Below are 23,962 nucleotides of genomic sequence, written 5' to 3'. Positions count from 1 at the left end.
GCCCCGCACTCATCGTTGCTGCCCCATCCTGCACCCCAGGGGGGTGCGACGGAGCCGTGGTGCTGCTCACTGGAGCTGATCCTACACGGCGGTGCTCACCCGATCCCGGGGGGGCTGACCTGCGCCACCGGATCGGGTTCCTGGCCCTTGGGGATCGCCTTACGGCCCGGCCGGGAGCTGGTGCCCATCTATAATTCAGCGGCGGCGGGATGCAGCGGGTGGGCAGGCACGGCCGGCAGCCCCAGGAGGACGGCCCCATGGAGAACGGCGTGGGGCAGGAGCCGGGGGCCCCCGAGCCGCCCCCAGCCCCGCGGCCCCCGCGCGTCCGCCCGCGCCTGGTGTTTCGCACCCAGCTGGCCCACGGCAGCCCCACGGGCCGCATCGAGGGCTTCACCAACGTCAAGGAGCTCTACGGCAAAATCGCCGAGGTCTTCAGCATCTCACCCACCGAGGTGAGGCGGCGGGGTGTGCTGGGGGGGGCTCGGACCGAAGGGTGGTGCTGGCACCGCCGGTGTCCCCAGCCGCGGTGACGGGGTGCTGGTGGCAGATCCTCTTTTGCACGCTCAACACGCACAAAGTGGACATGCAGAAGCTGCTGGGGGGGCAGATCGGCCTGGAGGACTTCATTTTCGCCCACGTCCGGGGGGAGACGAAGGAGGTGGAGGTGACCAAGACCGAGGACGCGCTGGGGCTCACCATCACGGACAACGGGGCTGGCTACGCTTTCATCAAGGTGAGAAAGTCGGGAGGGGGCTGGGGGGGGGGAGTTCTATGTGTACCCTGGCCCCAGGGGTCCCCCTCTGCGTGGTGCATTTTGGGGGGCTCCCTGGCTGACCCCGTCGCTAAAGGAAGTCGGTGCAAGGAGGCGTGGGATGGGGGCTATGTCTGTCTGTCCTCCCGATGTCCCCCCCCTTGGTGTCACCGTGTACCCCCCCAGCGGATCAAGGAGGGGAGCATCATCAACCGCCTCCAGGCGGTGTGTGTGGGCGACAGCATCGAGGCCATCAACGACCACACCATCGTGGGCTGCCGGCACTACGAGGTGGCCCGCATGCTGCGGGAGCTGCCCCGCGCTCAGCCCTTCACCCTGCGCCTGGTGCAGCCCAAAAAGGCCTTTGGTGAGCGGGGACGGGGGCTGCTCTGACTGGGGGACCCCCCCCGGGAAGGGGCGTCAAGACCCCTCCTGCAATGCGCATGGGCCGTGCGCTGACCCCACGGTCCCGTGGGAGGGCACACGCCTGCGGTTGTGTTGTACCTGAGCAGAGTGCTGGGCTCCTGCAGCCTCCCTCAGGATCCACCCCACTGCTGGGTTCCCATGCGTGTACCCCTACACGCACCCCGCACCCTTGCAGCCCCCCCCCCCCCCCCCCAGGGCTGCGGGCACCCCTGCGAACACCCCACCTCAGGGCGCATCCCCACACCTGCCCGTGTGCCCCAAGCTGCCCCCTGTGACTGCCCTTAGTCCTCTGCACGAGCACACCGTACACGTGTGCATCCCTGACCTGCACCCGTGGGTGTCCTCGGCCACACACGGATTACCCCAGAGGGCCCCCCTTGTGTGTCCCCTGGGGTGTTTGGGTAGCCTTGGCTGGCCACCCTTGGGTGTTCTTGGTCACCCTTGGCTGTCTGTCGCCGATGTTCTTGGTTATCCTTGGCTGCCCCTCCTTGGTCATCCTCGGACATCCACCCCCGGGCACCCTCCCTGCCTCTCGCCCCCACCCCGGGGTGCAGACATGATCGGGCAGAGGACGCGGAGCAGCAGCAAGTGCCCCGCCGAGGGCAGAGTGGCCAGCGGGAAGGAGACGCTGCGGCTGCGGGCGCAGGGCCCGGCCACGCTGCAGGAGGGGGTAAGGCACCCCCAGACCCATGGGCAGGCACTGTGCTGGGCTGGGGGGGGTGGAATGTACCCCCCCCTTGGGTGCCCCCTGCACTGGGTGCCCCCGCTCCCACCCGCAGCCCAGTGCCACGGAGGAAGAAGCCGCCCGCTGCGTGGACGACCTGCTGGAGAGCTACATGGGCATCCGCGACAGCGAGCTGGGTGAGCCCCCCGTGCCCTCCTCCCCCCCTCCAATTTGCCCCCCCCCCCCCCCCCCGCTGCTCACCCCTCCCTTCTCCCCGCAGCCGCCACCATGGTGGAGATGGCGAAGCAGAGCCCCGGCGCCGCCGCGCTCGCCCGCGGCCTCGACTCGGTGCTGGGCGAGTTCGCCTTCCCCCCGGAGTTCGTGGCCGAGGTGTGGGCGGCTGTCTGCAGCGCCAGGGGGGCGCAGGAGTAGCCGGGGGGGGGGGGGCAGTGGTGTCCCCACACCCAGGTCCCCACTCTGTGTCCCCCCTGTGCCACCACCCTATGTGAGGCTGGCGGTGGCACTGGGGGGGGGGGGTCCCCATCCTGCGACCATGTGAATGCTGCTGTGCACCCGCCCCAGACTGGGGGGGGGGATGCAGAGCCCACCCCCATGGGTGCGAGCCCCTGTCTCTGGGTGCCAGGACCCCCGCACCCCTTGCGAGCCCCCACAGCGCAGCCTGGAGGAGCGGGGCTGGGGGCACCCGTGCACCCCCCCCCCCATGTCCCAGAGGGCACGGAGAGCTGCACAAGCTGCGCTTTATTGGGGAGGGGTCACACAGGGGGGTGTGTGTGGGGGGAGCACCCCCATGCCTCCCACCCCCCCCAAACCCCCCCGGGCACCGCATCCCCCGGCCTCAGGGCAGGGAGGGCGGACGCGTGGTGACCGCTAATTAATAAACCGCTGCACCGCTGGTTGTGTGCGCCCACGTCCCACGGCTGGCGGGGGGGGGGGGGGGTCCCGCTCGTCCCTGTCCCCCCCCCCAACTACTGCAGCCGGGCCTCCTGAGCGAGCTTGCGGCGCAGCGAGGGGTTGAGGACGGGGTAGAGGGAGAGCAGGGAGGGCCGGGCGCGCAGCCCCGGGTGCACGCGCTGCAGCACGGCGCGGCGGAACAGGATGTAGACCCAGGGGTCCAGGATCTGGTTCCAGGTGACCATGCGGATGTAGATGAGCAGCAGCTTCTGCGTCTCCGTGGGCAGCGTCCGGGCGCGCTCCCCGGCCGGCAGCTGCTGCAGGATGGTCTGGATGATGAAGATCTGGGGGGGAGAGGGGAGGCGTGAGCTGACCGTGGGGGGGCGAGGGGCGGTGGGGGGCTTCCCACCGGTCCCTGTCAGGGTTTGGGGCAGAACCTGGGGGTCCCACGTTGGGCACCTGTGGCCTCGGGCACCCGGTTGGCCTGCGAGGATGAGGATTTCACCAAGGCTGAGGTCCCCAGGTGGAGAGATGGGGGGGGGGGCAGGGAACATCCAGACCCAGGGCCTCTCCAGAAGGGACGTGGGGGGGACACCAAGGGCTGGGGCCTCCTCTCGGGGCATGGGGGGAGGTCACCAAGATCTTGGGGCTTCACCAGGAGGGGCTGGGAAGGGGCGCACTGAGAGCTGGGGCCTTGCTGTGGGTGATGGGGGGGGGGACACCAGGACCTCACCAGGAGGGACACAAGGGGACGGATCCCAGGGCCACGCCACAGGGGACAAGGAGGGGGCACCAATACCTGCGGCCTCACCAGGAGGGACACGGGGGCACCAGGCTGGACGTGGGGAGGACATTGAGACCTGACCCCCCCTGCCCCCCGAGAGGGCCATGCCACAAGCCAGGGCCTCACCAGGAGCGGCATCCAGCAGATGGTGGCGATGATCATGATGCCCACGAGCTGCACCATCATCTCCACCTCGCTGTCCCGCCGCCGCTGCACGGACTCCCGGTCGTGGTAGACGCGGCAGAGCGTGACCACGCTGACCGTGTTGAAGATGAAGGAGAGCAGTACGGAGAAGATGCCCAGCAGGGCGAAGAGCAGGCAGAAGACGGCGTTGCCGGTGTCAGGCAGGAGGGTGAGGAAGCACCAGGAGCCGGGGTACTGCAGCGTGTAGCGGCCCAGCCCCAGCACCGGCAGCAGCCCCAGCATGCAGGAGAAGCCCCACACCATCCCCACGATGGACCACGCGCGGCGCTTGGAGATGCTGGTGGAGCGGGAGAAGGGGTGGTTGATGCCGAAGAACCTCTCGCCGGCCATGGTGGCCCCCAGCAGCAGCGGGCACTGCCCGAAGAAGACCATGGAGAAGCCGAGGAAGTTGCAGAGGTGGCAGCCGGGGTCCACCTCAGCCCAGTTGAACTTGATGAAGTGGTAGGGGATGATGACCGAGGCCGTCACCAGCAGCCCCATGAAGTCTGTGACCACCAGCCCGCAGAGGAAGACGAGGAAGGAGGAGCGGGACCGGCTGGTGAGCTTGCGGGAGGAGCTGAGCAGGACGTAGAGGGCGAAGAGGTTGGAGCAGAGGCCGATGAGGCCGAAGGCGGTGGAGAACCACGGCGAGGCGATGGCTTTCTTCTGCGTCTCGTTGAGGCTGGTGCTGAGGTTGACCACCCCGAAGCAGGTGTCCGGCCGGGCAGCCAGGCTCACGTTGGGGAGCTCCGTGTCCCCCCACCCCATCCTGGTCCTTCTGCTGGCTTCAGGCTCCCCCCAAGCTCGGCTCCATAGCACGTCCTGCCCCCAGGTCCCAGCGTCGGCTCCGATCCCACTTGGCTCTATGGGGACAAAGGGAGTTTTAGGGACAGTGCCCCCCACGGCCAAGACCACTGCCACCCACCCAGAGCCTGTGGATGTGGGGCATCCCACGGGATGCCGTGGTGGGGGCCTGGGTGCTGCCTGGCCCCAGCCCCGCAGCTGGCCGGGATTAACCGTTCCCGGCCGTGAGCCACGGGGCCAGCGGCCACCAGGCCCTAATCCCCTCGTGCTCGTTGTTTGGAGAAGCGTGCTGCTGCCAGCTGGGCTCGCTGACTGCTCCGTCCCGTGCTGGGGTGGCCCAGCCAGACCACCCCCCCCCCCCCCAGAGGCTGTGGGCATAGGGTTGGGTGGCTGTGCCTGGGACAGATCCTGACCACGGGCAGGGGCGCTGCCAGCGCTCGGCATCACCAGGGACCTTGCAAAACCCCTGCCCCTGCCCCATCCTAACATTCCTGCAGCGGGGCGGGGGAACTGAGGCACTCATGAGGCGGGGGCTCTGCACATCCTCTGGTGCCCCCAGGACCACCGTGGTCACTGTGTCCATCCCCAGGGGTCCCCAGCCCCACAGCACCCAGGCGGGCGCTCTCCCTGCTGCATCCCAGCTGTGGGCTGGGCACGGGACCAGCCCCGCGTGCCGAGCCGGGATCGGGGATGTGGCCGCATCCTCCAGGCCCGCCGTGGGGCTGGAGCAGGATTAGTTTAAAAGCTTTTCCCCCCCCTCCCTGCGCCTGTGGCTGGGTGCCCACATGGCGCTCGCTCGACCGCAGGCGGGACGTTCGCGCCCGGAGACGCGTGGTGCACGTGGCACCCATGGGGGGGTCACCCCACAACCCTGGGTGCCCCCCCCCCACCCCAGCACAGCCACCTGCAGGTGTGGGGGATGCAGCCAGGTCTCGCGTTCCCCCGTCCCGTCTGCGGCAGCCGGAGCTGTTGGCCCGGGGACGGGGGATGGCGTGCTGCCCCGGCGGCCTGCTGGGCGCCGGCCTCTGTCCGGGGAGCATCTGGCAGCCGGGCAGCCCCAGGGCTGCTTTCGCCATCGCTAATTAGCGCAGCCTGTTTGCAACGGGGTGATCCGGGACAGGGTGGAGCCGCTTCCAGAGAAAGCAGAGACACAGCTGGACCCGACCCCAGCCGGAGGGACGTGGGGACTGGGCCCATTTCTCAGGACAGGGATGTCCCCACCACTCGCCTGCCCCGTCCCCAGGCTGCCCGGTACCACCTCCCCCTGCCTGGCCACCCCTGGGGACCAGGGCACTGCTGAGGCCGCTGCAGCTGGCTCCACCGCAGCCGGCTCTGCGAACGGCCCCACGGCTGCGGGGGGTCCCGCCACCCCCTCGTGCATGGTGCCACCGCCACCTGCCCCATCCCCGACTCAAACCTCAAGCTGGCCCCCACCAGCGACGGCTGCAGCGGCTGCCCCGGCACCCGCCTCCCCTGCGCATCCCTGGGAGCCCGGCTCCACGTCAGCCGCCCGGCGCCCCGACCCGCCGCCCCCTTCTTGGCCCTCGGAGGCAAGGCCCGGCTGCGGGGCCTGGAGCCGCCGCGCTGATCCCAGGGCTGGGATGGGGCCAGGGATTGCAACACGCGGCGGTGGGGCGGGCGGTGGGGCTGGGGGTGCCAAGTGGCACCGGCACGGCACGGCAGCACTGCTGCCCGCTCCGCTGCCGTCCCCTGGGGAGGATGCTGGGGTGGTGGCGGTGTCGTGACCCTGTCCCCATCCCCGACCCTGTCCTCGTCCCTGTGTGGGGCTGCTGGCAAAGCCTGGCGGTGACTCACTGCCGAAGGGTGAGGACGGCCCCGGCTTTTTCCATGAGACAAGAGTGAAAACTTGCCGCTGTTTGTTTGCTCCTGTCCCTGAGGGACCGCAGCAGTAGCCCCAAAGGTGCTGGTCCCCTTGGGACTGATGTCAGGCCCCGGTGGGATGGCGCCGTGTCCCGCGCTCCTGGCCCTGGTGAATTCATCCTGGCCCCACGGTGCTGCTGGGCGCTGTGCAAACCACCTGCTCTGGCCCCACGCAGCCTCGGCACTGCCAGTGCCCAGCAGCTCAACCCTGAGCTGTGCCTCAGTTTCCCCATCGCTGCCTGCAGGGAGGGCTCGGGGGGAGCACTTGGCCGTGTCCCTGCCGCTGTCCCTCCCGCTAACGAGACAGCCCAGCCCTGGCAGCGCCGCAGCAGGAGGAATTCAGTCGCTTGGCAGAATAGGGGCTGGGTGGGCACCGGCCCCACCGGGCACAAAGCCAGGCTGGCGGCGTGCTGCGGGGTGTGTGGGGGCTGCAGGGCCCCCCTGGGGCGTGCGGGGTAACTTTGTCCTGAGGTCTTGTGGCCATGGGATGTGCCCAGCTGCCGAGCGGCTCTGCAGGGCACCCACAGCCCCAGCACAGCAGGATCCGAACCCACCCGAAGTGGAAGGATGCGAGTCCATCACGCACCACGCTCTGTGGCAGGCCACAACCCCAACAGTGGCAGGCTCCGACCCCTGCAAAGTGGCAGGATCCGGCCCCATCCTGTGGCAGCATCCACCACGGGGTGGCAGCAATGCCAGGGCCGAGCAGCCGCTGCCACCCTGCACGGGGCCAGGCAGCACTTAGAGGGAATCAAATATTAAAGAGCGCCCATTTAGCGCTAGCAGGGCTGTCACCGAGCCGAACCCCACCAGCCCCGGCTGCTCTGCAGAGCAAAGCAGAGGCACTTACAGGAAGGGGTTCATGAGCGGGGCAGAGGCTCCTCACTTGCCATCTCCCCCCATCCGGGGCAGCCGTCGCACAAGGAGGTGCGTGGGGCTGGCAGCACCTGTGGAGGAGACACCCTGAGTCCGCGCCTCCGCCCCGCTTTGGGGATGCTGGAGCCAGCAGGAGCCCCAGCGGGGAGATCCTGGGACAAAATCCCGGAGGAGAGGAGCTGGCTCCTAAATGGGCTGCTGCAGGTTGTGTTGGCAGCCCTGGTGCGGGCACTAATGGGGTTTCTGGCGCCGCGTGAGCCCATGGGCCGGCGTTTCGCCAGGGATGCGCAGCGTCTTGCCCTGCCTCTGCCGCTTCCTGCCCTCGCCAATTCTGAGGGCAGTGAGGAAAAGGTGTCACCAACAGCACGGGGGGGACGCAGAGGGGTCCCGCCGCTGCCCGGGTCCTGCCCCAGCTCATCGCTTCCATGGGTGCTGGGCAGGGTTGGGAATGGGAGCGGGCAGCACAGCGGGCATCCCGCGGGCACACTAGCAGCGAGCTCCCAAAGCAGGGCCCGGCAGATGGGAGCATGTCCCCGGGCTGAAGGCGCCGCAGCAGCAGGGCTCTGGGACGGGATCGTGCTGGGGGGCAGGAGGTGAGGGCGAGGGGGAGCACTGCAGCCCCTGGGCTCTGCCCCGCTGGGTGTGGCGCTGGGAGCTGCAGGGTCCCTGCTCCGGGTGTTTGCCTTTATCCCGTGTGTGTCCCGTCCCTCTCTGCTTGCTGGACCTCTCCAGGGATGGCCCCAACTTTCCGTGCAGTGTCCCCAGCCCGATGTCCCCAGCAGGTGGTCCCACGGGACACGGCTGGGCGCAGCCGTCCCTGCCAGGGCTGGACGTGACCCCTCGGCGGCTGCCCCCGGGCTGCTGCTCTCTGGGCAGATCAGCTCAAGGACATCGGCCGAGACGGGAAATGCATTGGCCACGTCATGGGGATGGGGACCTGGCAGGGCTCCAGAGTCCCTCCCCGGACCCACAGCCATCAAAGCGACCCGCTGCCGGGGGAGCCTGGAGTGGGGACTTCCACGGGCTGTCCGGGAAGGGGATGGCCATGGGGAGCAGGGGGACAATCGGCGGCAGCCCCAGCCAGGCACCTGTCCCTGTCGTGGCCCACAGCAGAGGTCCCCAGCTGCAAGTCCCCAACCTGCTCAGAGTCAGGGCTGCCTGGGGCTCATCGCTGGCCCCTGGGGGCGTTGAGCACAGTCCCCATCCCATCTTGCTCCCAACCTGTCCCTGGGAGCAGGGCAGGTGGTGGCAGCTCCCCGGCCACCCTTGGGAGCACGAGCAGGGGGCCGGGTGCTGCGGGGAGCCCCTGCCACAACATCGCAGGGGTGTCAAAGTCCCTCCTCTGTCCTGTCCCGTCCCTCAGCACCTCCGCCCAGTGACAAACTTTGCGGTGGCAGCGGAGGGTGGGTGGCAGGAGGCAGCGCTGCCCGGCCCCGCGCAGCGAGCGGGGTCCTCCCAGGCGGTGCAGCGAGGGGCGCGGGGGCACCGCTCCCCCCGGAGCGCTCCAGCCCCGCTGGGTCAGGCAGCCCTTATCGGCCCGGCCAGCCCTGCCGCCCCGCGCAGCCCCTCCGTCTGTCCGCCTGCGGTCTGTCCATCCACCTCAGCCCCTTCATCATCTACCCCAACCCCCCCCCGTCCGTCTGTCCCAGCCTCTCCATCTGCCTGTCCTAGCTCCTCCACCCACCCACCCACGCACCCACCCATCCCAGCCCCTCTGTCCGTCTGTCCCAGCCCCCCGTCCGTCTGTCCCAGCCCTAGGGTCTGCCCAGCCCTCCCAGCCCTCCCGCCCGTCCACCCGCGGTCCGTCCGTCTGTCCCGGCCCCTCGGTGGGAGCCCCGCGCCCTGTCCCCCCCCCCCCGGCCCCTCCGCCCACCCCAGCCGTGGGCGCTCTTTGTCCGTCCCGGCCCCCCCCCCGCGGCCCCTTTCCGCCCCCCCCCCCCCCGGCGGGGCCGCTCCCGGGGCAGGCGGAGGGGGGGCGCCCCCGGCCCGGCCCCCCCCCCCCAGCGCCCCCCGGGCCCTACCTCGTGGCGATGCGCGGGGGCTGGCGGGGGGGGGGGGGCGCAGCCCGGCTCGGCTCGGCTCGGCTCAGCCCGGCTCGGTTCGGTTCGGCTCAGCCCGGCTCAGTTCATCCCCGCACGGCTCGGCGCGGCTCGGCTCCGTTCAGCCCGGCTCGGCTCTGCCCGGCTCGGCTCAGCACGGCCCCGCGGGGGAAGGGCCGGGCTCGGAGCCCCCCCCCCTCCCCCTGCCCCTTCCCCTCCCCCTGCCCCGCCCCGGCCCGCGCCCCCCCCCCCTCCGATCCCCGAACGGGGCCGGACCCGGCCCGGCCGCCCGGCACCGCCCCCCCCCCCCCCCCAGCACCCACGCGTGTCCCCGCGCCCCCCACCCCGCTCCCCCCGCCCCCGGCCCTGCCCCCGCTGCGCCCCCCGCAGCATCCCCCGGTGCTGAGTCAGCGGGGCTGAGCCCGGCCCGGCCCCCACGCGTGGGGCGAGGACACGCGCGGGACACGGACACGCGTGGACGTGGCCACCGGCCTCACCTGGCCCCACCGCACGGCTGCGGGAAGGGGCTGGCGCTGGGCACCCCGTCCCCTGCCGTCCCCCGGCTATATTTAGCGGGGCCGCGCTCCGAGCCGCGTTACTCACTTGTTTACCCGAGCTGGATTCCTGCCTCTGGTGGGGGCCATCCCCCCCCCCCCGCCGCCAGCCCAGCGGGACCCCCCCGGCACCCCCCGGCCCCGCTGCGGGACCGCGTCCTTGAGCCTGCCGAGGGGCCACCGATGCCGCCCCCGGGGAACGGGGAGGCTGCGGGATGGACGGGGAGGAGACGGGCGCTGGTCGGGCCCCAGCGGGTGTCCCCAGCAGCGGCCCTGCGTGGCCCACATGAGCCCACCCGGCCGGGATGTCCCCCACGTCCCGGGGGACGCGGCCAGGCCCGGGCGCAGCGTGGCTTTACACGCACGGGGGTTTGGCTGGGCGCAGCGTCCCAAAGTTGAGGCCACGCTGTGGCACAAGGGGACAGGACCACCGCCGCCGTCCCCCTGTGCCCATCCACCCGGGCCACTGTGTGCCGCCGGGGAGCGGAGCCCGCTCCTCGCACCCGCATCTCCGGCCTGCGCCAAAGAGAGCGAGTGACACGGGAGCGTCCCTCGTGCCCGCCGCGGTGTCACAGCCCGAGAGCCACGAGGCGTGGAGCCGCGAGGCTCTGCTGGCTCTGCTGGCAGCGGATGCCGCTGGGGTGTGACCCCCGCAGCCCGCGCGGGGCGCAGAGGATGTGGGCAGGGGGTGCGGCGGGCGGGGAGCCTCTGGGTGCTGCAGGCACCCGCTGCCGCCGCCTCTGCAAGCGGAGAAGAGTTCGGCCCCCACGAAGCCGGCGTGGGGCTTCACCATGGCACACGACGACGAGGCAGAGGCGGGCGATCAGCTCTCCTGAAATACAGCAGGGGTGGAGAAGAGCGCTGAGAACTGCCAGGGCAGCGAAAAACCCTGGGCGTCAGCTGGCCCCGGCCCCTGGAGGGGCTGCGGTGCCTCCGGCATTGCCCGGGAGGGGACGCGGTGTGACAATTCGGGGGCAGCCAGAGCAGGACGGAGCTTTTCCCCCCGCCCCAATGCTCACCCAGGCACCAGCCCCGTCCCGCTCCCCCCAGGCTCCCAGGTTGCTCCAGGACCAGCAGAGGGGCTGTGAGGACTCTGTGCCACCGCAGGGGACATCCAGTGGCAGCAGGAGACCTGAGAACGGCCCCCCCCATGTCCGTGAGGGAGAGGGCAGGGGCTCTGCCAGGCAGTTAAGCACAGAGGGCACCTAACCGCCGGTTTTGTTTCTTTTTTTTCTACTTTTTGCTCCGAACCCATCTGTCCCGGCCTTCACACGCTTCCTGTGCTGACCTCAGGATCTCAACACCCCCCCGCCAAGCAGCCGCTCAACGGCTTTAAATAACGCACAGGAAGGAGAGGCCGTGGGGACACGTCCTGGCGCTGCCGCCGGCCGGGGGATATCCGGCAGGCTGGGGACACGCGCGGGGCCGAGGTGGTTGGGGTCTCCCCCCCCTCCCGGCACCACTGCCTGCGGGCAGGCTGGGCTCCTGGCACGCCTGGGTGCCTGTGGGACGCTCCTGAAAATGAGTTCCCACAGGGCCGGATCCTGCCAGCAGTGCCAAGAGAAGCAGGACGGGGTGAGCTATGGGGGGAATCGCCAGCTGCGAGGCAAAACCCACGGCCAAGAAGCCCCCGCCTGGTCTCCATGAAGCCCCCAGGAGCCCCACCTCACCCCTGGGGTACTGGGGAGTGCATCTGCCCCTCGCCCGGGGCAGTAAGCACCACTCAGGGACAGGGGGAGGGACCGTGTGCCACAGAAACCAGATTTTCCCCTGTAAGGAGATGTCCTGGTCACATCTCACACCCCGCTCCTCCTCCCCGCCGGAGGCTGACGCCTTGTGGCCACCGAACCCTTTCATCCTGCAGCCAGGGCGGAGGGAGGTGGCGGTGCTCCCAGGCTGGGGCAGCAGGATGCCAGGCAGGGGAACGCCAGGAACGGGGCCTGTGGGGGCGGCCCGGGGCCGAGGGAAAGCGGCAGCAGTGGGACCGCGGGCAAAGGGCTGTGCTCGCAGAGCAAAGGGCACTGCAGCTCCAGCTGGGGAACGTCATGGCTGGACAGGTCTGGCACGAGCAAGGGGAGGGCGTGGGGCTGGAAGGGGCGATGGGAACCCACAGGGAGGACAGCACGTGGGGCTAGGGGCACAGACACCCCCCGCCCCCAACACCGCACTGCCCCAGGGGAGCTCCCAGGGCTGGCCCAGGAGGACAGTGGCTGCTGGCAGCGTACAGCGCAGCCACCTGGGACACAGGGGCATGGGGCGCTCATGCAAGGGAGGCCACGGCTTAAACAACCCCTATTTATTTGTGCCAAAGTCTCAGGGTCCCTCAGGATAAAAGCAACGAGGAAAATGGTCAAGAGGCTGCGCTGGGCCAAGCATCGGGCAGGTCCACGGGACAGCGCATGTGGGACAAGGGGACAAGCCCCCTGCCCGCCCTCTGTGCCAGGAGTCTGGCGGGGAGAGCAGCCCCTCATCTGCGGTAACGGTAACGCTTGAAGTGGAACCAGAGCTGGAAGATGCCGTTGGCAAACTGGCAGCGGAAGCCGTGGCGGTGGGAATACTCCCACTCCCGGTTGACGATCTTGAAGGCGATGTCCTCGTAGGGCGGCCCGGCGTGGAAGCGCAGGATGGCAAAGTCCTTGTTGTCCTGGCAGGCCTCCAGGAAGTATTCGGGCGTCGAGCGCTTGTCGATGAGGTCGGGGTAGAAGATGTTGAACTTGTAGCCCTGCACGATCTTGGGCGGGGGGTTGTCGAAGTCGTAGTGGGTCTGGTTGTACTTGTTCCACTCGAAGCCCGTGTGCACCCGGTTGAAGAAGCGAGGCTTGCGGGGCCGGTACTTGTCGGCCCAGAGGTAGGCCTTGCCCGTGAGGGGCATTTCCACGCTGAACTGCGCCTCGTCCGCGCCCATGCCCTCCTTGGCCTTCCGGAAGAAGATGTCGTCGGTGCTCTCGGTGGCATCGCCTGCAGGGAGGAGAGGAGAGGTGAGAGGTGAGGGCTGGCCCCGCAGCGCCAACTGGGCCTGGGCTGCGCGCAGGGAAGGGGCAGGAGGGGCCGGGCCGGGGATGTGCCGGACACGGAGACCTGGCAGGCGCTGGGAAACTCATCCAAAATTCCCTTCCCACTTGTCTGCAGCTTGAGTGGTGTGTTGGGGAGAGGGAAGGAGCTGACTCGGGCACCCACAGGGAACGCCAGCAGTCTGGGCTGCGTCCCCCTTCAGTACCCGATGGATCCCTCTGCCGGGCCAGCTCTGGGTGCGTGCTCCAGACCCAGCATTTACCCTTTTCCAAGAGGAGCGTCCCTGCTCCAGCCCCGCACCCCAGGGCACGTGTGTGCCCCCCGTGCCAGGCCAGGCCACGAGGCCATCGGGGCTCCTACCTGTGACCTGGAGCTGCTGGCGCAGCAGCAGCAGCCGGTGCATGTCCTCCTCGGCCTCCAGCACGTGGGCGTCGAAGGGCAGCTCGTTGGGGCCCAGCAGCCGGGGGCTGTACTTCCCCGCATCGTAGTCGTCCAGGCTCTGCTGGATCAGGTCCTCCTCCATCAACACGGCTTCCCCCTCTGCTTCTCCTTTGGCCTCTGCATCCTGCTCACCCTCTGGCTCTGAGGACGGTCCCGGCTGTACCACAATGCTCTCCTCCGGGTCCAGCCTGCAGGGAAGACAACGTGGGATGGAGATGGTACCCTTGGCTTCCCGAGGTTTGTCTGTGGACAGATGGGAGCATGAGGCTGCATCTTCTGTCCTGGGTGCCCGAGGGGGAGGCTGAGGGCTGTGCTCCACGAGGAGGGGGCTGCATACCTGTCGCTGGGGGAGACCGGCTCCCGCTTGATGATGGGGAAGAGCGGCTCGCTCTCTACGCCCTGCTCCTGCTTCAGCTTGTACAGCTTCTGCCGCAGCACGTCCTGGTGCCGCTCCCGCAGCCTGCGAGGGGGAGACGAGCCATCAGGTCACACCCTGCATGCCCATGGCTGGGACACACACCACTCCGGGCCGAAATTTGTTTTTTTACAGTTCTGGGCTGAATAACCCTCCAGTCAGCTTCCCCCCTGAGGATTTCAAACATCGCCTTTTGAGAAGGGACTGACTGTCCAGCCCTTCTTCCCACTTGGAAGAAGCAACAGCTTGGAAAAGGCATAATATCCCTGCACCATGACCGTGGGTTTGGGCCTCCCCAGCTCTGCTTACGGCAGCTCTGTGCTGTCCCCTTCACACCGTTGGCAGGGGGCAGTCCCTGCTCTCACCTGGCCCGAGCCATGTAGGCCTTCAGCTGCTGCAGCAGGCTCTCCCAGTATCCGATGTCGAGGTTGGGCCCTCCTGCCCGGATCTTGCTCTCGATGCCCTGGTACAGCACCTGCAGCTGGTTGTAGGTCTTCCCCTTGAACACGGACTGCACGTCCGAGCTGACGGAGGCGTTGACGCCATCCCGCCGCTCCCCTGGACAGGCAGGGAAGGGCGACCGGTCAGTCTCTGAGCGCTCACGCACTCAGGCACTCCTGGGCTTCACCGAACAGCTGGAGCCCGGCAGGGGACAGCTGCCGCATCCACAGCCTCCATCCATCACATCCTCCAGGAGCAATTCGAGAGCCTCTGCAAGCCTGAGAGCCTGCGGCAGACCCCGCGCCATTCGTTACCCCCTGTTCACACTCCCCTCAACATCCACGCCAGGCTCTGGCCTCCTGCTTACCTGGGCCTCCTTTCCCAGAGGCCTCCAGTTTGCGGAGCTTGGCTATTTCATCCTCCGTGATGATGGTCATGTCCCTCCAGAAATCCACGTTCTTGCCTTGCTCCAGCTCCATGTAAACCTGCAGGCGGGGGACAGGGGACATCAGGCAGCTGCTCCGCGTCACGGCCTGAACTCAGCCACGGGCAGGGCAGCAGAGCTCAGCGAGGGAGGCCTGGAGCTGCCGCCCTGCGGACAGCCTGGGTGCAGAGGCCACAGAGAGGTACCTGAATGTCCTCCACCAGATCCTCCATGTCGGAGACGGTCAGGCCGTTCAGGAAGGTGTAGGGCTCGTGCATTTCCACAGCCAGATCGTCATCCTCCGCACTGATGTACTTGGCCAGGAGGTCGATGGGTTTCGCCCTCCCATCCCGAATCCGGATCTTAGACCTGGGTGAGAGGAGAGGAACAGTGAGCGGTGCCTGCCGACCTCTGCTCCCCACCAGCCTGACCCCACGCAGCTGCCCACCCACCGCAGCTTGGCCTGCTGCAGGTGGAAGTTGTCCTCCTGCTCCTCCCAGGTTTTGAAGTGTTCCGCCTCCTTCTCCCGCTGCAGCATCTCCAGCTCCTGCTCACGCATCGCCTTCTCCCTCTCTCGCTCCAGGCGCAGCTGCTTCACCTGCTCAGGGACAGAGCGAGACGTGAGGCTGCCAGCCTCCCGCAGGACGCCGCCGCCGTAACCACACTCACTGAGCTGCCTCAGCCCCCGCAATCATCCCGGAGAGCCAGGAGCTCTGCGCAAGGAGAGCCAGCACCGGAGCCAGCTGCCCGCTGCTCCCTGCCAAACCTTCGGAGGACAGGGACATGGGCACGACCAAGTGCTGCGCTGCAGTGACCTGGCATTTGTCTTCATCAGCACCTCCTGAGCTGGATTCAGCCCCAAGGAGAAAATCTCAGCCCCGAACAGCAGTCAGCGCAGTGTGGCACCCATGTCTTACGGCCCATGGGCTCCCCCAGAGAGATCAAGGGAACTTTCAGGATGGGCCGGGAGCGGCTGGGAGAACTGGGCTGTCCATGGGGACCTGTGCCAGACAGTGGGAGGGAGGGGGCTTCTGGGCCCACCTTCTGCAGCTCCAGACGGTTGTCCTCCTGGATTCGTTTGTTCCTCTCCTTCAGGTCCTTCTCGTCCAGGTGGCTGATCCCCTTTTTCTCCAGCGCCTGAAACAGAGGGGCCAAGAGGAGCCATGAAACCAAGCAACCTCTACAGCCTCTCAAGTAGCAACCAACACCACATCCACCCATTTCTGCTGCTCTAATGGGCTCTCATCCTGTCAAGGACCCCCGACTCCCTCAAATCCTACTCCTGCAGCTTCTCAGCAAAACCCAGGCTCACCCAGAAAGTCCACCCCACCTGGTGAGCAGCAACATGAGTAGGGAACACTCCCCAGCTCTCAGCTCCCAAGGAGCCTCTCCTGTACCCTGACCCATCTCCTCATCCCACAGCCCTGACTACAAACATTGGTCTTCACAATAAAAGACGTAAAACCCTGCAGAGCTTTTCAGGAACACCCAGGTGCTGCCCTAGGTGACAGCACTGCTCTCATGTGGCTCCTTGTAGCGTTTCAGAGGTTCCCACCTCAAGCAAAGTCCCTCCTGACACCCCACTGCTCTGGACCATCCCACAGCAGCCACAGGAACACAATCTCCTCTGAGCCAACGTGCAGAGCAGCCTCTTGCGACACAGAGGTGCGGACTGGGCGCTCACCTTGCTCCAGATGAAAGTGCCCAGCAGGTTGTTGTCCCCAAAGGGATTGTCGGTGTTGGTGTAACCCATATACTCCTCTCCCCACCCCATCTTCTCCCGCTTTTTCCTCTCCTTGGCCTCCTTCTTAGCCAGCCGTCGAGCCCGTTTCTCCTCAGGGGTCTCCAAGGCCTTCATGAGTGCAGCCTGCTTCTTTTTCTCCTCCTTCATCCTCAAGCGCTCCTGAAGGCTCAGCTGCTGCCCCGACTCCTCCCGGCCCCGGGAACGTGGTGGGGAGGGAGAGCTGACTGAGGACACAGAGGACTTGGAGCCATCTCTTCTCCTCCGCCTCTCTCTGCTGCGGGCTCGCCTCTTGTCTCGCTCTCGCTCGGGGCTCAAGCTGGAGGAGCGACCCCGGGACCGCGAGCGGTGTTTCTTCTGGCTTTTATGGTGCTGGTCCCTGCTTTTGCTTTTCTTCTTCCATTTGTGTCTCTCATCGTCAGAGTCTGAACTGTGGGAGGGGGGGAAGTCACATTTCAGTTGATGATTACAGAGCACTGCCCCACCACAGGCACGGCACGGCCTGTCGCGAGCCACAGCAAGAACCAGCAGCAGGGCCGAGAAAGTTCAAACGCGCTTTTAGCTCGGTACTCGCTCCCCGTACCGCACTCCCTCCGAGCTCCTGCGGCTGTCCCCAGCGGCACGAAGGAGCCGCGTCCTCCCCGAGGGGCTCCGGGGGCCGGGTGGGCGCCCGGCGGGCGGGCAGGCCCTGCAGGCCCTGCCTCCCTTGGGGCCTCCCAGGCCCGGCTCGGCCCGGCCGAGCCCCCGAGCACGCTGGGGCCCGGTAGGAGGCCGACGGGCCGGGGTCACGGCCCCGAGCCCCGGCCGCACCGAGCTGCCCTCCCCCCGGGCCCGGCCGCAGCGAGGCCCCGCTCCCCGCCGCCTCCCCCGGGACAAGGCCCGGCCCCCCCCCAGCGAGGCCCGGTTCCTCCCGCAAGGCCCGGGCCTGGGCCTGGGCCTGGTCCCGGTCCCCTCAGCAAGGCCCGGCCACCGACAAGGCCCGGTCCCGCCCGCAAGGCCCAGCCGCCCCAGCGAGGCCCGGTCCTCCCCCAGCAGGGCCCGGTCCCTCCACCAAGGCCCGGCCGCCCCGGGCCCGGTTCCCCACCACGAAGGCCCGGTCCCCCCCCACCCCCAAGGCCCGGCCGCCCCGGGCCCGGTTCCCCGCTCACCCCGAGCTCTGCTCCCGGCGGCGGTGCCCCCCGCTCCGGCTCCGGCTGCGACGCCGCCGCCTCTCCCCGCTCCCGGAGCGCTCCCGGTCCCGGTCCCGGTCCCGGTCCCGGTGCCGCCGGCCGGGGCTGCGCGACCCGGAGCCCATCGGCGCCGCCGCTCCCGGCTGGGCGCAGGCGGCCGCGGGCACCTCCGCGGCGAGGCCCCGGCGCCGGGCCCGGCCCACAGTGGGGGCGGGCCCGCGATCGGTGTTTTATTTATTTATTTATTTTATTCTTTATTTATTCATTTCCCCCTTCTTTTTTTTTTTTTTCTCGCTTTTTACACCAAAATGCCGGCGCGGGGCGGGGCGCGGCGGTGAAGGCGCTGAGACGAGGCAGAGCCGCGCGCTGCGCACAGCACACACACAACGCTTTTATCACAGAGCCGAGGACACAAAGCATCAACTTACAGTTCTCTGGAAAAGGGTTCCCCCAAAGAGGAAACGAAAAACCAACAGGAGGAAGAAAAGAAGAAAGCGCTCATGACGTAACCCCCCCAAAAAAAAATTAAGAGCCACGACAACACCCCCGGTCGGCATCCCATTTCGGCCCCCCCTAATTACATACATTCATTACACGGTGCACGCACGGAGCGGACGTGGGAAATGAGCGGGAGCACGAGCATCCGATAGAGGAGACCCGGGTCTAATGTAGACATCAACAGAGAGAAAAGCAGACACGAGCCAGGGCGTGGGGGCCGCGGCTTTTGTCCGGCTGGGCGAGAGCTGGAGGTGACGCTGAGCGGGGAGCGGAAGGCGCTGGGCAGGACCACGGCACGTTTCGGGAGCCCAGCCGGCACCGAGGGTGACCCAGGCCCTGCCGCAGCGGTGCCAGCCCCGTGCCCAGAGCCAACGTGCGACCTCAGCACACGTGGCTGAGCCAGGCACCAAGGAGGCAGCGGAGACTGACAGCAGAGACAGCCCTGGAGTCCTCGAGCCCTGCACCCGTGGACCAGCAGGAGATGCGGTGCCTCCTTTTCGAGATGTAGGGGTACGCTGGTGACAGCACTAGGCAGCAATCTTCTGGGGCACTAAGAGAAAGCCCTAGCAAAAACACACACGACCCGCTCCGCAGGTGAGCTGGGCACACAGCTAGAGAGATGCTCAGGCCAAGGAGTGGCAAGGGCTCTCCTCCCCAAAGAAGGGCTGATGCTCTTTCCCAAGGGCAAGACCCAGTCCTTCCCTTCCTCGACTCTGCTATGCCCTGCAAAGGCAGCATTGGCAAGGCATGGGAAGTGCCCCACAGTGCCCCAATGCTCCCCCACTGCAACGCAGTGGGCAGGAATAGCGCAGAGAGGTGGGTAACGAGCAAGCCTAGAACCCCAGGGTCCTGTACCCTTGTGAAGGCTCAGCTGCTCTCCAGCACAGACACCTGGGCAGGAGATGACAGCAGGAAGTGTGCCTGGGCCTGGCAAGGAGTAGTTTCCATTTGGGATCAGCATCTCCCTAAAAGAAGGCTCCTTTTTCCCCCACTCACATTGACAAAGTTGCTCCCATCCCTTTGCTCTCATCTTCTACAGACCTGCTCGCTCCAAAGGGTTCAGCATTATAGGATTGCACACAGAAGGATTGTCTCAAATAGCCTGGACACCTGAAGAATGACAACAGTTGGAATGAACGTGCTGCAAAAGGAGATTTGGGTTTCCCCGTATCTTCTGGGACCAAGCTAGCTTGAGCCTGCAAAGTTAATTCACCGAGATACTCCATGAAGGTTGGGCTCAGATGCTTCCTGCACAGAGGCTAAGCAGCTTTAGAGACCCCTGAAACGCAGGGAAGGAAAGAAGTCTTGATTTCAGCTCTTAGACAGTGATGCCTGAACCATCTTAAACAAGATGCTTGATTTTAGTCGGTGAGAAAGGCCTGCTGCAGCTAACCCCAGCGGCCCCACGAGCGAGGAGGTGCCTGTGCAGCTGGGGCTCAGCTGAGCCCAGCCTCCCGGCTCCCTCCCAGAGCCGCGCTCCCCAGCGCAACGCCCGAGAGCGACATCTGAAGATGCAGAAGGGACATGGCTTCCTCCGGCCTCTCCAAGTGCAGCATCGGGTTTCTGGAGGAAACGAACAAAGGCTGAATTTCTAGCATTTTGAAGCCTCACTCTTTCAGCCCAGAGGCACGTTAGTCTGTAGGTATTGCACTACTCCCGGCTCCCCTCTGCCCAACTACTGAGCCCCCCGCAGCACTCAACACGCAGCCTGCAGCACCCCCACCGGGCTGGCACAGGGAGATGGGGTGGGTTAGGAGCTGTTCCCCAGCCTACTGAAGGGGCTGTCATGGAGCGATGCTACGAGCTAGATGAACAAGCTGTCAAGTAGCGACTGAAAGGGGAGAATGTCTTGAAAGACTTTTGATAGATTATTTGGTAAATACATGAATACATCTAATGGCAGCAGCTTGCAAGACCCCCAGCCTGCACTCCGAGAGCAGCACACTGTACAGCCTTCAGCATCTGCAGGCATGGGGTGAAGTTTGGGTCCCATACTTCTAGGCAAGAAACAATGTCAATTCACGAAGATCCTCGCCAACTTCATCACGTCGCAGAGGGGAAGAGCTTCCCACCAGCCTGGTTACCTTCTGGGACCTGAATCAACCAGAGTGCTGCTGCGAAGACAGATGGAAAGGGACAGAGCCCCAGAAGGAGGGTTCCTCTTCTACACTCCTCTACAAGGAATCCCAAGGACAGCTGAAGATTGTGATGAGAATAAAGAGATTTTGACCCCCCTCTCCTGGCATGTAAAGCACACAAACAAGACCTGTCTCCTCCTTGTCTAAAGGGTTTCATTTCTTCTCTCTGGGAGAGGATGGGATTGCTGGAGTTCAAGATGCTACGGTGTCCTGCTGACAGAAGGATGAGCCTAAACCGAGCACTGCCAAGCGACACCAAATCTTGTCTTGGCTACAGCGTGCAGCCCTCCCAGAGCAAACTATCCGTGTCTCAGACATCCGAAGCAGCGATTTCCAATAGCAGACGTTGCCACAGGCAACATCCGAGTCACCCAGCTTTTTGTCCAACAGAGTCTATGCACACGATACCGCCCGGCACAACTGGGTGCTGGAGCCAGGTGCCTGGTTTCTGCCTCCGGTAGGCGTGGACGTGCACGCAGCTCCCTGACTGCCCTGAGGTACGGAGGATACATGTGAACCCAATGTCCGCGACCCCCGAGTCACTGGCGGTCGGATACACCCGTGAGCATGCGAGGTGCTAAGTGGCTCCAGTGGGATGCGGTGTCCGGGCAAGCCACGCCGGGGCTGGCAGAGCGGGGACCGGTCCCTGGAGGCGCCCAGTCCTCATCTGTCCGTGCTTGCCAGCGGGCAGCGGCTGGCGCGGACGGCGGTGCAGCGGCCGGTAGGACGAAGCGTGGGCTCCCAAGCACAGAGGGACGGGGTGACAGTAGCGTGGCGCACGGTGAAGGCTGAAGCCATTGCGACGTCCAGAGAGCCGAGGTGACCACATCAGCGTTGCCAGGAATCGCTTGCTTCCCCCACGCAGCGTTACAGATCTAGAGAAGTCACTAGCGATTTTTGAATCCAAGTGAATTGGCATGGCTACTTTGGACTACTGTAACATGGGAGCAATTCTACTCAGTGGCCTTTAATACACGGCATTTACATAGCACCTTTCATCCCAGGCTTTAAGTGCTTTAACGGAAGTGGGAACTGCACACCCATCAGCACAGGGGAACCGAGGCACAGAGTGGTTAAGTGACTTGCCTTAGGTCACTCGGCAAAACCGTGGCAGAGCCTGGACAGCCTTACACCTCCCGACTCCATCAGTTGGTCAGACCACGCTGCTGCCTCAAGGGAAGCCACTCCGGTCCCTGCCCTCCCCAGCAACGTGCTCCTACCAATTCTCCAGTGAGGTCTCACACTCCTTTCTGATGCACAAATATATGACAACCAAAAAAAAAAAAAAAGTGCAGTAAACTAAATGTTTAAAAAAGCACATCTGTGCTGTCTCTGTGCAAAGATAAAAGAAATAAATACATGATTAAAAAATTAAAAAGGTTCACAGTATTACACATGGATAGGTAGCTACGGTAGTGCACATCTGGAAAACACTGTGTTACTACCCAGGATTCTCTACACCCAGCTGGATGTCTCCGTTGGGAGCTGTGGGTGAGTGGGTGGTTTCTTTGCTGCCCACATCTGGGATAAGTAGAAATAGACGGTTATAGTTTTGCTCCGTTCTGAAATGCAGTGCCCGGGATCCTGCAGTGCAGCAATACTGGTGTCGGCAAGCTCTTCCCCATCCCACTGGAACGGCTGCACCAACGAAAAGGGAACACATCGACCTGCAGAGGGAATCGCTGCTCTCTGGGGCTTCTGTGTCTGCATAGAGATTACTGCAAGAGGCAGAGAAAAGAGAGTCAACACCCGTGCGTCCGCTCTGCATCTGGCCTGAGCCCAGCCAAATCCCCAGAACCACAACGAGCACGAAGAGGGAAACTTGCTTGTTTTGCATCCCAGTAACAACAACACATCTGGAGAACTTCAGACCCCCGAGCTTTCACTGCACTCAACCCTTGCCGAGCCGAACGGGTCTCTGCCAGCGCAGCAGACCTCACCTGCTGCCACAGAGCTGAGCCGAGCTGCGGCAGGGCCCCGCCGCGGCCATGCAAGAGCCCCATGCTGCACAGAGGCCACAGCAGCTCCCTCTGCAAGGCCAGCTTGCACAGGGAGCGCAAGGTCCGACCTTGACCCACCGGGCACCCAGCACGTGTTTCTTGTACACTTACTGTATCGCTCTCCTCATCGGAGACAGAGTGGAGCTGAGCGCTATAGTGGAGCGGGGAGTAAACCCAACTCCTCTCGTCTGTCGGCTGCCAGAGTGGCCAGAGACGGCGGGGAGAATGCAAGGAGAGCAGCAGCAGAGCAGGGAGCAAAGGAGAGAAGAGGAAAAAATAAAAGGAGAAAATAAAAGAGTAGGAAACAATACAGTAAGAACAGCTGTCCGCCTGGAGGGAGAGAACTGAGCTCAGTGCTGGGTCTCAGCAGAGGAGCCTTCCTCATCCTCAGTACCTACCTGCTCCCCACCTTCTGGGACATGGGACAACCTCTCCTCTTGCAGGGACAGATCTGAGTGCTTTGGAAGTGCCAGGGAAACCTCAGCTCCCTGCCACAGCATCACCCTGACCCCAGAGAAACCAGGAGACACGGGAAGCGACTTACCTAGGGGCAGGGACAGAGCTCTGGTTCTTGCTACCCACTCTCAGCTCCCAGACCCCATTTTCTGAGCCCCAGGCATGCTATAAATTGGCATCTCGAGTGTCCAGGAGGGCTTTTACAGTGGAACCTGACCTGGTTTGCTGTGCCTTCTTCCCCCTTCCCTGCAGGCCAAGCAAGGCAGCAGACGGGTGGGTTGGATCATGGTGGATGGCGGGCACAGAAAGGAACCAGCTAGTTACCACTGAGAGCCTTGGAGACAGCAGAGGGGGTGATGAGGACAGGTACAGCAAAGGAGGCAAAACACAACTGGATCTTGGGAATAATGTGGGGGAAGGGGACGTGTGTTGTGGGAGCCAGTTATCGCAGCTCTGGGCATCGGTGTGACAAAACACGCTTCTGCTTCTGACTCAGCACAGAAATCCAGGCAGGTTCAAGGGCTGGCGATTCCTGGGGGACCCAGGGACCCACCTTTGCTGCAAAGTGGCTCTGCTGGCTCCAGAGGTGCCCCCATATCGGGGGGAGGAAGCTGGCCCCATGACCCAGCCTGGGGTTGCAGAGGAAGAGAAATGGAACTGGATGCTTGAAAGAAGCCTGGGGGGGTTCCCAGGCTGGGAACCAAGCGTAACAGTCTATGATGTGCAAGAAACTAAAAGAAGCTAGAGGAGCTTTGAAGCACCGGGCTCCGCATGCTGGACCCCATCAGTAATTGCAGCTGAGACCGCTGGGAGGAAGGAAGGAAGAGAAAACCTTGCCTGGAGCTTTTTGCAGGGCTCTGCTGAAGGCGCAGCAACGCTCAACGCTGCACCAAGTCTGCCCCACATCCTGTTTTTCACCCATCCTGACCGAACCACATGCTCCAGCCAGCCCCTTTTTGAGCCTTCTGGGAGTCCAGACGCACGCAGGGAGCTACAAACCCAGCAGGGAGATAAAAAATAAATAAAAACAAAAAACAGGAGCATCCGGTGCTTGGGATTAACCCTGCCGGTGCTGGGCCAGCCGAACCCAGCGTGGGGGCAGGAAAAGCTGCCGGGAGGAGCTGGCTGCCTGTTTGCCCACACAGTGCAGCACTTCTCAGTGCCATCAGCCAAGCTCAGGAGCATGCCCCTGCTTCCCCGTGCGCCCTGCCTGATGCCTTCTCCCCTGCCTGGCTCCAAGGCGGCAGTGCCGAGGCCCTGACAGCGCTGTCATTGCCCTCTGAGGAAGACAGCAGCTCTCACAGGCCCTGAGAAAGGGAATGCCGAAACCCAGAGCAGCCCCTAAACACTGAA

The 23,962-nt window shown here is 65.3% G+C and overlaps 4 protein-coding genes across 8 annotated transcripts in view; 1 reads left to right on the top strand and 3 right to left on the bottom strand.

Moving 5' to 3' along the window:
- Positions 1–16: 16 nt before the first annotated feature.
- Positions 17–2,452, top strand: GIPC3 (GIPC PDZ domain containing family member 3). Its single transcript, XM_083810897.1, has 5 exons — positions 17–452; positions 548–1,118; positions 1,732–1,847; positions 1,957–2,038; positions 2,122–2,452. The coding sequence occupies exons 1-5, from the start codon at positions 210–212 to the stop codon at positions 2,271–2,273; spliced, it is 1,164 nt and encodes a 387-aa protein (XP_083667023.1). The 5' UTR covers positions 17–209; the 3' UTR covers positions 2,274–2,452.
- Positions 2,453–2,585: 133 nt separating this feature from the next.
- Positions 2,586–9,535, bottom strand: TBXA2R (thromboxane A2 receptor). 2 transcript variants are annotated; one of them, XM_083810862.1, is made up of 4 exons: positions 9,303–9,535; positions 7,256–7,352; positions 3,664–4,583; positions 2,586–3,097 (listed from the first exon to the last, which is right to left on the bottom strand). In XM_083810862.1, the coding sequence occupies exons 3-4, from the start codon at positions 4,486–4,488 to the stop codon at positions 2,828–2,830; spliced, it is 1,095 nt and encodes a 364-aa protein (XP_083666988.1). In that variant the 5' UTR covers positions 4,489–4,583; positions 7,256–7,352; positions 9,303–9,535; the 3' UTR covers positions 2,586–2,827. The 2 variants fall into 2 exon arrangements, with proteins under 2 accessions (XP_083666988.1, XP_083666989.1); XM_083810863.1 differs by lacking the exon at positions 7,256–7,352.
- A 2,620-nt stretch (positions 9,536–12,155) lies between these two features.
- CACTIN (cactin, spliceosome C complex subunit) lies at positions 12,156–17,723 on the bottom strand. The gene is made up of 10 exons (XM_083810769.1): positions 17,497–17,723; positions 16,292–16,778; positions 15,649–15,744; positions 15,060–15,205; positions 14,814–14,976; positions 14,551–14,668; positions 14,108–14,300; positions 13,665–13,787; positions 13,247–13,515; positions 12,156–12,832 (listed from the first exon to the last, which is right to left on the bottom strand). The coding sequence occupies exons 1-10, from the start codon at positions 17,640–17,642 to the stop codon at positions 12,342–12,344; spliced, it is 2,232 nt and encodes a 743-aa protein (XP_083666895.1). The 5' UTR covers positions 17,643–17,723; the 3' UTR covers positions 12,156–12,341.
- A 165-nt stretch (positions 17,724–17,888) lies between these two features.
- PIP5K1C (phosphatidylinositol-4-phosphate 5-kinase type 1 gamma) overlaps positions 17,889–23,962 on the bottom strand; it is a 45,471-nt gene continuing 39,397 nt past the window's right edge. For 3 of the 4 annotated variants that reach the window (XM_083810774.1, XM_083810775.1, XM_083810776.1), the window contains 2 exons: positions 22,265–22,348; positions 17,889–21,871 (listed from right to left, as the gene is read on the bottom strand). In XM_083810774.1, coding sequence (XP_083666900.1) covers positions 21,869–21,871; positions 22,265–22,348 — 87 coding nt within the window. In that variant the 3' untranslated portion in view covers positions 17,889–21,868. The remainder of the gene's footprint in view (positions 21,872–22,264; positions 22,349–23,962) is intronic. The other variant, XM_083810777.1, reaches the window with a different exon arrangement.

This window comes from Anser anser (genome assembly GCF_964211835.1).
Source record: "Anser anser genome assembly, chromosome: 25".
NCBI classification, from domain to species: domain Eukaryota; kingdom Metazoa; phylum Chordata; class Aves; order Anseriformes; family Anatidae; genus Anser; species Anser anser.
This window is presented reverse-complemented; position numbering and strand designations above follow the sequence as displayed.

Bases quoted from the DNA above. Each gene is read 5' to 3' on its own strand.
- GIPC3 (XM_083810897.1), top strand. From the start codon at position 210: ATGCAGCGGGTGGGCAGGCACGGCCGGCAGCCCCAGGAGGACGGCCCC. The intron at 453-547 runs GTGAGGCGGCGG...TGCTGGTGGCAG, and splicing joins TCAGCATCTCACCCACCGAG to ATCCTCTTTTGCACGCTCAA. The intron at 1,848-1,956 runs GTAAGGCACCCC...TCCCACCCGCAG, and splicing joins CGGCCACGCTGCAGGAGGGG to CCCAGTGCCACGGAGGAAGA.
- TBXA2R (XM_083810862.1), bottom strand. From the start codon at position 4,488: ATGGGGTGGGGGGACACGGAGCTCCCCAACGTGAGCCTGGCTGCCCGG. The intron at 3,098-3,663 runs GTGAGGCCCTGG...TCTCCCCCCCAG, and splicing joins TCTGCTGGATGCCGCTCCTG to ATCTTCATCATCCAGACCAT.
- CACTIN (XM_083810769.1), bottom strand. From the start codon at position 17,642: ATGGGCTCCGGGTCGCGCAGCCCCGGCCGGCGGCACCGGGACCGGGAC. The intron at 15,206-15,648 runs GTGGGCCCAGAA...GTCCCTGAGCAG, and splicing joins ACCGTCTGGAGCTGCAGAAG to GTGAAGCAGCTGCGCCTGGA. The intron at 14,669-14,813 runs GTACCTCTCTGT...CCCCGCCTGCAG, and splicing joins ATCTGGTGGAGGACATTCAG to GTTTACATGGAGCTGGAGCA.